The sequence below is a fragment of the Mobula birostris genome, chromosome 1 (assembly GCF_030028105.1).
Source record: "Mobula birostris isolate sMobBir1 chromosome 1, sMobBir1.hap1, whole genome shotgun sequence".
Classification (NCBI taxonomy): domain Eukaryota; kingdom Metazoa; phylum Chordata; class Chondrichthyes; order Myliobatiformes; family Myliobatidae; genus Mobula; species Mobula birostris.
In genome coordinates this window covers 210,634,019-210,649,859 of record NC_092370.1, presented here as the reverse complement: position 1 = coordinate 210,649,859, position 15,841 = coordinate 210,634,019, and the positions used below count along the sequence as shown (strand labels likewise).

At 42.0% G+C, this 15,841-nt stretch overlaps 1 protein-coding gene across 2 annotated transcripts in view; it reads right to left on the bottom strand.

Annotated features, from left to right (window-relative positions):
- The window catches only part of LOC140204155 (serine/threonine-protein phosphatase 2A 56 kDa regulatory subunit gamma isoform), a 152,033-nt gene extending 148,057 nt beyond the window's left edge, over positions 1-3,976 (bottom strand). The window contains exons 1-2 of one of the 2 annotated variants that reach the window (XM_072270587.1): positions 3,833-3,976; positions 3,386-3,454 (exon numbers count right to left, since the gene is read on the bottom strand). In XM_072270587.1, the coding sequence (XP_072126688.1) occupies positions 3,386-3,454; positions 3,833-3,859 (96 nt within the window). In that variant the 5' untranslated portion in view covers positions 3,860-3,976. The remainder of the gene's footprint in view (positions 1-3,385; positions 3,455-3,832) is intronic. The other variant, XM_072270596.1, reaches the window with a different exon arrangement.
- Positions 3,977-15,841: the final 11,865 nt, after the last annotated feature.

The window sequence follows — 15,841 nt, the reverse complement described above, 5'->3', positions numbered from 1 at the left end:
TTATTTTTTGTATTTTTTTCCTCACGGTAACACGTCCCTCAAGCTGCACCCTCTCTAATATGCTGGTAGAGAGAGTTTTATTTGGGTTTTCTTTAGCGCTGGAAATGGTTACATCCCAACACGCGGGACAGAAGCAAGGTCGCATTGTGTATTCCACGGACCAGCAAATTCCGGTCGGCTTAGCGAACAGAGCGGCAGACACCTCTGCTGAAATCCGGAGGAAAACACACAGAGGATGCAGAGGGAGATCACAAAGCCGAGGAAACAGGACCAGGTCAAGACAACAGAGACTTCTGGAGAAGAGGAGTTCGGTGGGTAATACCGTTCCGCCTGACCAGAAGTGCACCGAGAACGGTAAGCAGCGTGAAGGAGTGGGGTGCTTACTGATCTGGCTAACAACGGATGGTGCAATCCAGGGTATATTACAATCGAGGAACGTGTTTGCAGACTGGATATTGAACTTTTTACTGTTGGACTTCGGCCTCATTCCACCGTGATACAACACTTGGCGGCCCGGAAGGTCGTTCCTGTCTGTGGCCACCGAACGTGCAGCTCCTCCTGTGGACACCTGAGCCAATGGACTGGTCCTGGACTTTTTTCCATCTGGCATAGTTTTGCATTTTGTTGTTTGATTGTTGGGGTTTTTTGTATTGCTATATTTACGCTCTACTCTTGGTTGGTGTGGCTGTAATGAAACCAAATTTCCCTTGGGATTAATAAGGTATATCTATGTATTCCAAGAAGAGTACTGCTCTCATTGCTGTTATATTGAAATATTTTGGACTTGATCACCAATAATTATTTCAATGTGGTAGACATAGTTGAAAGAGTTCATCAGAGTAGAGTCACAAAAAGAATAACGTAGTTAAAGCAGGAAACTTCAGTGAAATATTGACTGATGAAGTATGGAACAAGTATCAATATCTTAAGGTGAATCAATAAGCAATGAGAAATAAAATGCACCAAGAACAAGGAGAATCAGCCTATGCTTTGGGAAAGCAAGCATAAAATTGAATCAAGGGGAAAAAAAATTTCCAAAATACATAAAAGGATAACAAAAGTGGGGAAAAATATTTCGTTCTTTCATAGGTTACTCATGAACATCATCTCTTCCCTCAAGACTGACAAGGTTGGTTCATGATATCATTACCCTCCAGAATCAATATTAGCAAGGGACAAAGTAAATATAAAATGAACATAAAATATTTTGCAATATTACACACAAACAAAAGTCCGTAATAAAGATCAGTCTATTAAGGAGTAAGCAAGAAAAAGTCATGAGTTGAAATGAAGGTGACAGTTTTAACTAAGAGTTGCCAAAGATGACCTAACAGCAATGGAATTATTTGGAAATTATAACAATTCAGACTGAAAATAAATAAAATACTAAACAAATCAGCCACACTCAATTATTTTGTCAATCAATAGATATTCAGGTCCAGGAGGACTTAACCCCCACACCTACTGGAGTGCAGTTGTATTGTGTTTAAATTACTGGACTAACAAAAAAAATCTGGATTAGTAATCAGAAATAAAGTAAAAATCCCACCTTGGCAACTAAGGAAGTTATAAACAAACTCAAACAACAGGAATTCTGCAGATGCTGGAAATTCAAGCAAAACACATCAAAGTTGCTGGTGAACGCAGCAGGCCAAGCAGCATCTGTAGGAAGAGGTGCAGTCGACGTTTCAGGCCGAGACCCTTCGTCAGGACTAACTGAAGGAAACAAACTCCCTGGTTTGTTCTTCCGACTCTCAGAACCACACTTTTGCATCCAATTGCAGGAAATTCAACATCTGCTCTTTTACCTCACCCCTTCCCAATATACAATGACTTAAACAGTCCTTCAGGTGAAGCAGCAATTCACCTGTACTACATCTGGAATTTGGCACTCGGGATTTGGTCTCTCCACTTGAGCAACTAAACATAGATCGGGTGACCACTTTGCAGAGCATCTCTGTTCAGTCCAGAAGATGATCCTGACCTTCTTGTTGCCTGTCATTTTAATTCACCATCCCACTCTATCTTGTTTGTAGCCTCCTACAATGTTCCAGTAAGACCCAGTGCAAGCTTGAAGGACAGCATCTTAGCCTCCAGCTGAGTTTATTATGTTCCAGAGGCGGGATGGAGATATGTCTCTACCAAAGGAGGTGCAAGGCACTCCTTTGCTCTGTTAGCCTGCAGGTCACCCTTGGGCAAGGTGTAGCACCTGCTTAGCCCCCCAATCAGGTCACATAAAGCCATGGGAGCAGGTGGCGGATGGTCAAAAGAGCAGCTGGTGCACATCACAAGTCCTGGTTATGTGACCACTGGAGGCAGGCAGGCAATCTCTGAAAGAGTATCGATAATGGCTGGGATCTCCCATCTTGTAAAGGCACTACCCAGAAGGCAGCAATGGCAAACCACTTCTGTAGAAGAATTTGCCAGGAACAATCATGGTCATGGACAGATAGAGCAGACTCAATGGGCTGACTTAATTCTGCTATGTCTTATAACAAACAGAAAATGCTGAAAACACTCAGCATCTGTGGAGAGAGTACATCAAAGTTACCTCAAAAATTTGGAGTTATAACTCTATGAATATAAAAGGGAATAGTCAATAGGAAATGGCAATCAATGCTGGAACTGTAAGGTATTGTAGTTTACTGGAAGTCTGAAATAAGAGGGCGCTAAAATCTTCATCAATTAATAACTTTTCTTTGCTGGACAGGTCATCACTAATATTCATAAAACTTTCACCCTGACCTGCCGAGCACGTCCAGCTTTACTCCACTATTTTTTAGAATTACAAGTTTTGATGGGGGGGGGGGGGGAGGAGAGAAGAAAACCACATTTGCCTGTCCATTGACATCAAATCATTTAGGAGTTTCTTCAAGCCTAACAGCGAGTCACATTGAGCGAGATAAATAACACTGATGGAATCAGGAAAGATTATGAAGAGATCAGACCAATGGTCATTTGTTTTCTCACTGACATAGATCACCCTTGACAAACGATTAATTTTGGCGCAGAGATGCACTAAGGGGAACTTGTGTGGAGTAATCTAACCGGCGTAGATCACTCTGTCGAATGGCTTCCTTTAGCGTGTCAGATTCCAGGTGATTACGACGGAAAACTAAAAATGATAAAGAAATACTCTATCAGCATTCACAATACGGTTTCAAAAATTATTCTGTAACTCGTTCCTGCGCCAAATGAAACTGTGAATCTATGAACAGGGCGACAAAGTTTGGGGCTGCAGTAACAAGGAACTCGCAAGCGTTCTCTAGCAACGCAGACGTGCAAGGCTGCACTCCCCTAAAACACTGCTGGCCACATCCACACCAGCCCGTGCTAACCGCTCCAAAGGCGCGAGGGCCGCCGTCTCCTGGCATTCAATCTTTACCTCGTATTCGGCATTTTCCTGTCCGTCCTTTGCGCCGCTTTTCCCACTTTTTCCACTTTTAGATGGCTCCTAAGTGAAAGATGCGGAAATCAATCAGTCCGGGGAGCCGCGGAATCAGAAGGCCGAGCAGTCACTCCCTGGCTATCGGCCGTATCCCTGCGGTGACCGGCACTGCTATGTCCCCTCCCTCCAGCAACGGCCGCGGACAAATCCCATCAAACATGCTGCAGCCACTCCGGCGACAGCCTGGCCAACGTCCAACCGTGGGCAACGGAACGGGCCCAAGCCCATCGGCCCCTCGCCTCCCTCCCCCCGGCTGGGCTGTGGGAAGAGGAGGGGGTGCAACCGCCCGTCCCAACTCCTTCCCCCCGTCCGGTCCGAGAGACAGGGGAGACGCACTCCATCATGCCCCCAAGTGATGCCCATTGGGCCTGCAGTGCTCCTCACCTTCTCTTTCTTGTTTTTATTCGGCATTTCGAGCCCGGCCCGACTCGGACCGCCGCCAGCTTGCGCTCGATCGCGAGCCACCGTTTCCTGCTCGCGGCCGTTCGCACAGTGCCAGCCAGGGCCGCCTGCTCATGCTGTCCTCCCACTGGCTGCTCGGCCACACGTGACCGAGCGCCCGGCACGCAACAACAGATCGGAGCGCGGGCACTTCGAGTCATTTTGATTCCGCTTGTAAGTAGACTACTTTCTTTTGGGCGCAGCATCAAGTTGCTGAGATTACTGAAAAACTGTGCGTTTTAGAAGACAAAATAAATGAACAAACGTCCAGAGACACCAGATGCTGGCATCTGGAACCAATATCTCCGGAATCTCTCCCGATGAGGAGTCTCAGCCTGTTTTAACTCTTTTCCATGGATGCTGCCTGGCCTGCTGAGCTCCGCCAGCATTTTCTGTGTGTTTCTACAGAATCTCTTCTGATTACAACAAATATTCTTTCCGAGGAACACACACAAAATGCTGGAGGAACTCAGCAGGCCAGGCAGCATTTAGGAAAAGAGTACAGTCAACGTTTCGGGCCGAGACCCTTCGACTGCCGAAGGGTCTCGGCTAGAAACGTCGACTAAGTCCTGCCGAAGGGTCTCGGCCCGAAACGTTTTTGAGTCCTGCCGAAACGTCCTCTTTTCCTAGATGCTACCCGGCCTGCTAAGTTCCTCCAGCATTTTGTGTGTGTTGCTCGTGTTTCCAGCATCTACAGATTTTCTCCTGTTTGTGATTCTTTCCGCGGATCGAACAGGACTGAGCAGCATCTGTGTGTGTGGAGAGGTGAGGAGGAATTGTTGACGTTTTGGGTCGAAACACCATTTTCTTTCTCTCCCATTCTTTCCTTTCTTCTCTCTCTCTTTCACTCACTCACTCACACAGACACACACACACACACACACACACACACATACACACACACACACACACACACACTCACTCATTCTGTTCACCCCGCTCATTTAATTGTTTGCCGAACAAATATCTGAAGAGGAGTCTGCAGTGTGCGCCCCAAAGGACTTACATTTAGGGCCTTTATTTTCGCACTTGAATGGCCCGCGTGTTGATTTATGGACAGTAGCTGTGAAAACCTGCACATGGTTGAAACTTTAACGAGAAAGATTTCTGCAGATTTAAAAGGGACATAAATTAAAATCTGTAATTAAAAGCAGAAAATGCTGGCAACATCTGTAGAAAATTCAGTTTCTGGTCGAAAACTTTATCAGAACTGGGAAAGAGTGAAAGGAAAAATATTTGTTAGAAGTTGCAGAGAAGATGGGGAAGGAAGGAATAGAACAAAAGGAATGTCTCCGATAGAGTAACAGATTTCCGGGGATAATGATAAATATCTGGGAAATACAGTACTCAGTACGTTAAGCGGCAACTGTGGAAGACGAAACATTTGACGTTTCAAATCTGGAACCCTTCATCGGAACTGGAATAAGTTGTCCTTCAATCAAACGGGTTACAGGAGAAGCCTCGCTGTCCAGTGTGGTCTTCCAGACTCATTTTAAAATTCTGTAAATTAAAACGTGTTCAGATAGATTTATTAGGCTATTTATTTGATATTTCCTGCATCTTCAGTTTTTCCCCCAGGTAACTCACTTTCCCTATCTGAATCAGAATTAGTAATTTCTCCCACACCAATTTGTGATATTGGCTCTCCATTAACACAGTTTGGCTAGCCGGGCATGCCTCATAAATTTCCAGCATCTGCAGATTTTCTCGTGTCCTCGTGTTATTCTTCTTTGTTTGCGTCAGCTTTCGGCACTGTAACTGTCCAATTAACCGATATGACTGAACGACTTCTGTAATTGAACACCAAGGCATCGCGCTAATACAGACATTTCCTTTTAGGTTGATTGTCGGGCTACTAGTCTTGCGTAACTGTTGGAAGTTAAATGTGTCCATGAGGCGTATCCTATTCATTTTGTTTTCAACTTCTCTCTACTCAGCTAGTCGCAGACTTTTACGCGGGCGCATTGAAAAGCGGAAGTCGGAGTCGAGCTTGAAGATAGATTCCAGCGCACCGATCTTTCGCTTTGCTGCTGAACTCTTATAGCTAAGTATTGACGTGCCTCTGCATTTTGTATTCGGGCCCTCAGCTTAATGTCAAGTGGCTGAACTATTCATTTTTGAGTGAACGGCTAGGAGAGCGCTTACTGTGGAGAAGAGAAGGCTTGTTTTTAATTATTTTTGCTATCATTTAAAGTGTGTTTATTTTTAAAATTCTTAATACCTATTTGCACAGTTTTAACTACCTCTGACAATCATAAAGAATTATGTATCGTGATAAGATTTTCAATATCATTAGTTGAGAATTTGTTGCTTTCGGTGAAGGATATTTGCTTTAGTAAGCAGCATCACTAAGGACCCTGGAGAACATAGTCCTGGTGTTTGAGATGCCACTGCTTGAGGGAGATGCAACACAGTGGTTCAAAGTGAAGAAAATGGGGCTCTGTAGTAGACCAGTTAAAATGGCAGGCAGTGATCATGATGGATAAACCTAAGGCAAAAGTTAAATCTGATTCCTCCTTGGTATATGCTAAAATACAATGGAGGTCTATAAGACAAAGTGTTGTTGGCTTGGAGAGGGATTGTTTCGAGAAAGTACAGGAGAACTAGTCCACAGGAATGTTTTGAGAAAGTTAAGGGAATACAAGTCTATAGCCATAACAGTGGAAGATGTGAAAAACATGTTTTTCATGGGAAGGGGACGTCATTGTGCAGGTGCAGGTACCAAATGCACAGAAAACTATCAGTATAAAGGGTTTTGAAGGGTATAAAAAAGGGCGCTCTCTTTTTTTTTGGTGTAAGAGGAGAGAGTTTTGTCCTAAGCTAGGTCACGGCTGATGATTACTGCTGAGGAACAGAACGTCGAGAGAGTCAGACAATGTCCAGTCGGATTTAGACTTAAAGAGAGAGGAGAGGCTGCGTGGGGACATTCCAGATCAGCTCATTTAGAGGATGATAAATATTACTTTGATTTATGTACTGCTATTACTTACTGCTGGAGAGATTTGTTTTTACTTCCGTATTGCATTTGTTCTAGTTCTAATAAAGTGTTTTCTGGCAGACTTGAACATAAGTGTCCTCTCTTTTGTTTGCCAATACAAATGCGAATACTCTGAGCTGAACCAGGAAAGAACTCATAAGGAATTTTAAAATATTTTTCCTTGTCATCTTCAGAAGTTTTCTGATGACTCTGCCATAGTTGGATGCATCAGCAAGGGAGATGAATGAGGCTGAGTACAGGGCTACATGGTGTCACATGGTGTGAGCAGAATTATCTGCAGCTTAATGTGAAAAAGACTAAGGAGCTGGTGGTAGACCTGAGGAGAGCTAAGGTACTGGTGACCCCTGTTTCCATCCAGGGGGTCAGTGTGGACATGGTGGAGGATTACAAATACCTGGGAATACGAATTGACAATAAACTGGACTGGTCAAAGAGCACTGAGGCTGTCTACAAGAAGAGTCAGAGCTGTCTCTATTTCCTGAGGAGACTGAGGTCCTTTAACATCTGCCGGACGATGCTGAGGATGTTCTACAAGTCTGTGGTGGCCAGTGCGATTATGTTTGCTGTTGTGTGCTGGGGCAGCAGGCTGAGGGTAGTAGACACCAACAGAATCAACAAACTCATTCGTAAGGCCAGTGATGTTGTGGGGATGGAACTGGACTCTCTCACGGTGGTGTCTGAAAAGAGGATGCTGTCCAAGTTGCAAGCCATCTTGGACAATGTCTCCCATCCACTACATAATGTACTGGTTGGGCACAGGAGTACATTCAGCCAGAGACTCATTCCACCGAAATGCAACACAGAGCGTCATAGGAAGTCATGCTTGCCTGTGGCCATCAAACTTTACAACTCCTCCCTTGGAGGGTCAGACACCCTGAGCCAATAGGCTGGTCCTGGACTTATCTCCTGGTGTAATTTACATATTACTATTTAACTATTTATGGTTTTATTACTATTTAATTATTTATGGTGCAACTGTAACGAAAACCAATTTCCCCCGGGATCAATAAAGTATGACTATGACTATGACTTTACAATAAGTCAGTGGACTTGTAAGATATGAGTGGGATCAGCTACTTGCCCCGTGTGTGGGATGATTAGAAATGTTCTTGTGTGAGAACGATGTCCCACAGAGAAATATGGCCCAGTGGAAGGAGAGGAAGATGAGGAACCAGCTGAGGCATTAGTGAGTTCACTGGTGCTGTGAGCTATATATGTGATTTCAGACGAAGGTACATTCTAATCCTGCTTAATGAGAGATGAGATTTTTATGAATGACAATCAGAGGAAGCAGTTGGTAAGTACTTAGTCAAAACTGAAAACGTGTGGGGGAAAAAGGAATTTTCTAATTGGTTTAGATTGGATGTTAAAGAGTCACTTAGTGAAAACCAAAAAGACTTATGCTGATTAATCATTTGAACACTTGCAAATAATTTGGGGGGCATCTACTGTATCCAGTGCTCCCAATGCAGTCTCCTCTACATTGTGAGGCCTGATGTAGATTGGAGGACAGCTTTGTTGAGCACCTTTGCTCCATCCTCAACAAGCAGGATTTTCTAGTGGTCAATCATTTTAATTCTACTCCCCATTCCATATTGGTCCATGGTCTCCTGTACTGCCATGATGAGGCCACTCTTATGTTGGAGGAGAAGCACCTCATATTCCTTCTGAGTAGCTTCCAACATGATGGAACATTAATTTGTCTAACTTCTGGTAATTTTCCCCTTCACCCTTCCCTGTTCTTCATACTCCCATTCTGGCTCTTACCTCTTCTCTCACCTGCCTATCACCTACCCATGGTGCCCCTCCTTCTTCACTTTCTCCCATGGTCCATTCTCCTCTTCTATCAGATTCCTTCTTCTTCAGCCCTTTTACCTTTTCCACCTATCGATTCCCAGCTTCTCACCATCCCCTTCCCCAACTACCTGGCTTCACTTATCACTTTCTAGCTTATACTCCTATTCCTCCCTCCTTAGTCTGGTTTCTTTCCCCTTCATTTTCAGTCCTGATGAAGGGTCTCGGCCTGAAAAGTTGACTGCTTATTCCTTTCCATGGATGCTGCCTTACCTACTGAGTTTCTCCAGCATTTTTGTGCGTGCTACTCGTGTTGATCAAATCTGTACTAAAAGCATAAAATATTGGAAACACTCCGCAGGTCAGACATTATTTGTGGAAAGAGAAATGGTTAACATTTTGGGTCTATGATCCTTCATCAGAAAGCCAAAATCACATTTATGTAGACCAGAAGATAAGAAGGTTCAAGCCTACCTGTCTGAAAGACTTGAATGAACAGTCTAAGGATTGTGCAGAATGGCTTCCAGTATGGAGGTGGGTTCAAAAAAGAGAAGAAATTTCACTCAGGATACATTTCCAAAGAGCTACCCGGGATAAAAGTCCACTTAAATAATAATCTAGCATTGTTGACATCTTAAGAGTCAAGCCATTTGGATGCTCAAGTAAATCAGTGTGTTGCACGAAGTGGCCAGTTAAAGGTGGCCTGATGCTGTAATTGTTGCAGGGTAAAGGATATTTCTCATAGGAGAAAATCTCTAAAGAAAAATACAATCAATAAATGCTAACACGAGGAAATCTGCAGATGTTGGAATTTCAAGCAACACACATAAAAGTTGCTGGTGAACACAGCGGCCAGGCAGCATCTCTAGGAAGAGATACAGTCGACGTTTCGGACCGAGACCCTTCGTCAAGACCAACTGAAAGAAGAGCTAGTAAGAGATTTGAAAGTGGGAGGGGGAGGGGGAGATCTGAAATGATAGGAGAAGACAGGAGGGGGAGGGATGGAGCCAAGAGCTGGACAGGTGATTAGCAAAAGGGATATGAGAGGATCATGGGACAGGAGGCCGAGGGAGAAAGAAAAGGGGGAGGGGTGGAAGCCCAGAGGATGGGCAAGGGGTATCAATAAATGCTCCTGCTTGCCTCTTTCATAAGGAGGTAAGAGTAGGAATTGTTCTGCTTTGGTATTGTGCATACAGAAAAATTAGGTCATGAGGAAGTATTGATGGGAAAGTTGAGCAAGGAGGGTGATTAAGAGGACAAAACATATAAAGCCATCTCATTGAGGAAGTGACTAGAAGCGTGCACATTAATTCTGCAATGTCAGATGGAATACAGTGTTAGGAAGTGTATGGTCATGTACTTTGGTAGAAGAAATGAAAGGGTTGGCTATTTTCCAAATGGAAAGAAAATACGAAAAACTGAGGTATGAAGAGACTTGGGAGTCTTCATGCATGATTCCCTAAAGATTAATTTGCAGGCTGAATCTGCGGTGAGAAAGGCAAATGTGATGTTAGCATTCATTTCAAGAAGCTTAGAATATAAAAGCAAGGATGTAATGTTGAGACTTTATAAAACACTGGTGAGGCCTCACTTGGAGTATTGTGGGCAGGTCTGGGCCCCTTATCTTAGAAAGAATGCGCTGAAACTGGAGAGGGTTCAAAGGGGGTTCACAAAAATGATTCCAGGATTGAATGGCTTGTCATGTAAGAGTGTTTGATGGCTCTGGGCCTGTTTTCACGAGAATTCAGAAGAATGAGAGGTGTCCTCATTGAAACCTATTGAATGGTGAAAGGCCTTGACAGAGTGGATGTGGAGAGGATGTTTCCTATAGTGGGAGAGTCTAAGACCAGTGGACACAGACTCAGAATAGAGGGACATCCTTTTAGAATGGAAATAAGGAGGAATTTCTTTAGCCAGAGACTGGTGAGTCTGCAGAATTCATTGCCACAGGCAGCTGTGGAAGTCAAGTCTTTATGTATATTCAAAGCAAAAGTTGATAGATTCTTGATGAGTCAGGGCATGAAAAGATATTGGGGAAGGCAGGATATTGGGGCTGGAAAAATGAATTGGAGAGGAAAAATGGATCAGCCATGATGAAATAGCGGAGCAGACTCGATGGGCTAAATGACCTAATTCTGCTCCTATATCTTATGGTCTAAAGTCAGTCTGTTAGCTGGAATGCTATGCCCTTAAAATGCATCTACAATTTTCCATTCTTCTCCTCCTCCAATCAAGGTTGGTTTGTTAATGGAGATAGTTAGGCCCAGTTGCTTTTTGTAATTCTGGGTATACCAGGTGATCATGGGTACACATTGGATTGAGTCATCATTTGAAGGATTATGTTTTTGGGAGGGTCATAGCATTGGACAGAGAAGAGGTCCAGAGGCCACGTATGCTTTGATGTACCGCGGCTCTGCCCAAATTGACTGCTAGTCAGGATTAAGAAGCTATGTAGCCAATTCCTGCTTCTGTTTCTTAATGTTCTTGTATTCCTAAAATATCAAGTTAAGTCCAAGTTTATTGCCATCTGACAATACATAACCAAATGAAACAACTTTCTTCTGGACCATGGTGCACCCACAATACATATATTGCACACAGCATATAAAACAAAATATTACCACAAATAAGTTAATAAAATATTATTCAGAGAGCATGTGAAGTGTGCAGCACAGGTTAAAAGTAGAGTAAACAACTTGCTGGCCTAGTGATGAGACGTTGGTGGTGGCAGGGCACTCATTAGTCTCCCAGCCTTGGGGAAGAAACTGTCACCCGGTCTGGCAGTTCTAGCCTTCATGCTCCTGTACCTCCTGGTTGACAGTCGTGGGTCAAAGAGATTGTAGGATGGGTGGTAGGGATCCTCGACTGTGCTTCAGGTCCTTCATATACAACGCTCCTGGTAAATGTCACAGAAAGGGGGGGAGGGGGCGGAGACCCTGGTGATCCAGAAGAATGAGAGGAGATCTTATAGAAACATATAAAATTATGAAAGGGAAATATAAGATAGAGGTGGGAAAGTTGTTTCCACTGGTAGGTGAGACTAGAACTAGGGGACATAGCCTTAAGATTTGGGGGAGCAGATTTAGGATGTTGATGAGAAGGAACTGCTTTTCCCAGAGAGTGGTGAATCTGTGTAATTCTCTGCCCAATGAAGCAGTGGAGGCTACCTCAGTAAATATATTTAAGACAAGGTTGGATAGATTTTTGCACAGTAGGGGAATTAAGGGTTATGAGGAAAAGGTAGGTGGAGATGAGTCCATGGCCAGATCTGCCATGATCTTATTGAATGGCGAAGCAGGCTCGATATGCCAGATGGCCTACTCCTGCTCTTATTTCTTATGTTCTCATCTTGTGGCCGGATTCTACTATCCTCTGTAAGTTGTTTTGGTCTGATGCTTTACAGCTTCCATACCACACAATGATATGGACAGACAGGACGGTCTCAGAGGTGTTCTTGTAGAAAGTTGTTAGAGTGGGGCTGGGGAGCCTCGCATACTTCAATCTCATCAGAAAGTGCAGATGCTACTGTGCCTTCTTGACTAATGAGGAGTGGTTGTGGGTCTAGGTTAGATCATCTGTAATGTGCTCACCAAGGAACTTTGTGCTCTTCGCTCTCTCCATGGCAAAGCCATAGACGTACTATGGAGAGTGGTCAACCTGTACCTTCCTGGTCTACAATCAGCTCTTTTGTCCATGCTGAGACTCAGATTGTTGTTCTCACACCATTTGATAAGCCTCTCAACCTCCTCAGTATGTCTATTCATCATTGGTGCCGATGAGGACCTTTACAAAACAGAAGTCATTTATATTTTGCTGTTTGGCAAAAGTACAATGTTTAGTAATTGGGTATTTGAAAATAAAGCAATATGCGTTTGTATAGGGACTGCATACATTTGCAAGGAGCTTTGTTAAGTAAAATTTGACAACAACCCACATAAGGAGATACTGGCTGGATTTCAGGAGACTTTGGTGCAAGGTTCCCATATGTTGACAACGATTGCCAGCCAAAGTACTTTATGTTGGATACAGAGGGCTTTCTGGCCCCTAGGCAGAATTGTGAACTGCTTTCATCCTTTCTCTGCCTGGCTTGATGCAGTTTTTACAATAATTTTCAGCAGTTGTTACCCTCACTATAATAGCTTTGTTAACAACATCAGTCAGCACCAATACCCTCAGCTGGTGACAGTATCTTCTGAAATTGCATCCCTTTAATATGTGCCAATGCACTGATCAAAATGATTGACAACGTGCTGAAAAAAACAATTTATAAAAAAAAGTTACAGACAACTTTATAAATATTTTCTAATCTTCAAATGCATTTTGCTAACAAAAGGTTCTGCTGCATTTAAAACAAAACAAAAAATGCTGGAAACATTGCAGGTCAAGCAGCATTTTTGGAATGAAAATAAAAGTTAATATGTTATGATTTCTGATTTCTAGTATCTGCTTTTTTTTTGCTTTTCATTTGCTGCACCTCTGGTTACAACATAAATGCTAAAAGGTGGTGTCTCGAGTTATCTTGTAAAAAAAATAGGTTTTTAAAATTTTATATCATTTACCTTCTGACACTCCAAGGTTTTTATACCAATAAGGTACGAGTCAAGAACATGATGGAATACTCTCTACTTGCCTGGATGAGTGCAGCTGTGACGACGCTGCAAGGGAGCTGGCATAATGGAATAAGGGAAGGTAACATTTAATATGTGTGCCAGCGTGTAGGTTAGTAAATGTATTTAGACCTGGGTCACATAAACAAGAGAAATTTGATGGATGTAGGGTTGGTATAGGGACCGAAGAGAGAACAGATGTAAAATAGGATCAAGTCTATGGGATGGAGTACTATATGAAGATTAGATTTAGCTTAGTGGTAATGTTACCCTGGCACTCAAATGATTGAGCAGTGACCTAATAAAGGTCTTTTGGATTATCAAGGGTTACTTAGGTAAGTCATTTTTTATTGGCTGATCAGAAAGTAATGAGAGGGCACACACTTAAAGATGATTATGAAGGAATTAGAGAGGTTAGACAGGTTGAGAGGTTATCTGCCACAAACTGTTGTTGAAATAACATTTATTGGATGGATGTTGTAATCCTCATTTGTGATGAGGTATCTTGTCTGCCATGAAAAAAAAAGCATTAGAAAATTAAGGGTTGACTGTTCTGTTAGTCATTGTAGACGGTGAGCATTAAAAAAAAATCAGCCTTCCTAAGAAATTAGTGTTAAAAGAATGAATATTAGCACAGTTGATGAGGCTAAATGACTTGGGATAAAAAGTATTGGCAAAAGAAATGTATACAGTCTTTTACTGTGTTTTAAGGTTCTATGATTATAGACTGCAAAAAGAAAATCCATCATTATTTATCTGTTTAAGAGATCAATGGACAATTCACCAGACCAATTTTCTTCCCAGAAGTAGTACTTTATTTTTTTTACATGGAGTCTAGAAAACACGGATACATGGAAAAAGCTGTATAGTTCTTAGTAAGGTATTCAAAAGACAGATAAAGTTAAATGAGTTAAACTGAAGTTCTCTTGTATGTAAATAGGTTGGGCATATGTTTTTCTGCACAAGCACTGCCATATAGTGGGTAGATTATGTATTGCATTGACTGACCACTGTTGTCAAACACCTGTTTTCATCATTGGTATAATAAACCTAATCTTTTTCTGATTAATTAAATCTAATGATTACATTAAATTTATTATTGTATTATTTAGATAATAGGTGTATACTATATTATTCTACCATATATAAATATGGCTATACTTAGAAGGTCAATTACCATACTCAGTTTACAAGATATATAAAAAATACAGGTCAGAGGTTAACTAATATATAGAATGTTAACCTTGATGAGAAAAAGATTTTTAAAATTAAATGAACAGATGCAGAAGCAATGCACAGAGATGATCTTGCACTAAAATAAAAAGAAAAATAAAAGAAAGTTATTAAGTAAAGCGAGATTGAAAGTCCTGAATATCAAAAGAAGAGGAAAGAATTAAGGACTTGGTGCAATCTACTGTTCTGAAGTCACAGGAAGAAGTAAACCACAAATAATAAAGTTATGGATGACACAGAAGATGGAGGGAAGAGAAAGACTGCACAATTAGAATGTTGAAGGAGCAAGTAAATTTATTTCAAGAGTGTACTGACTAATGCATTACGAACAAAATAGAACATGATGGGGAGAGAACTTTTTGACTCTACAGGAATACCAAGTTTTCTTATATCCTGGAAATATATATATGCAAGAGAGCTCTTTAAACCTTTTCTATAAGGAATACTGCTGTCTTGCACTAATGAGCTTGAATCATCAGAGAGTCATAGAGACTTATCAGTACAGACTGAACTGCTGTCAGATCCAATCTCACCTACCTCCTCTTGACTGGTAGAATTTAAGTTACAATACTTCAAGTGCATGTTCATTTATTTCTTAAATTTGTATATCTACTTTCCTTTCAGCCAGTTATTTACATATCTCTTCAGTCATCTGAATGAAAAAATAGTATACACATCTCCCTTAATCCTTCCATCAATTATATTAAAATTTTCACCTCAATTAATGACCTCTCAGCTAAAAGGAATGGGTTCTTCCCATTCCTTCAAGCAAGATACATAATTTTGTACATCTCATTTTAACCTACATTCGGCAATTTGATCCAAAAGAAATACACTGAGCTTAATTTCTCATAAGTAACATTCACCAGTCTTGGCAACATGCATGCAAGTGTCTTCTAAGCCTTTCTTACGTTCTTATTATAATGAGGTGGTTTGAAATGTGTGCACTTTCCATCTCTGGGCTAAATAGATTTTTAACATAAATCTATCATTCTCCACTGTTACAGCTATGTTCCTCACTATCAGTCTCGTAGCTAATTTTTATTTCAAGATACAGCATGGTAACAGGTCCTTCCTGCCCATTTACACCTACTAATTTGTACGGCTTTGGAATGTGGGAGGAAATCAGAGCACCTGGAGGAAACCCAAGTGGTCACAGGCAGAACAAACTCCTTACAGATGGTGGCAGGAATTGAACCTGGCTCACTGGAGCTGTAACAGCATTATGCTAACCTCTCCGTTACTGTGCTACCATTATTTTCAGGGAGGCTACCTTTGTATTTTCTACAGGCTCTGAAAAGCGTTTAATTTCTTGGTCTT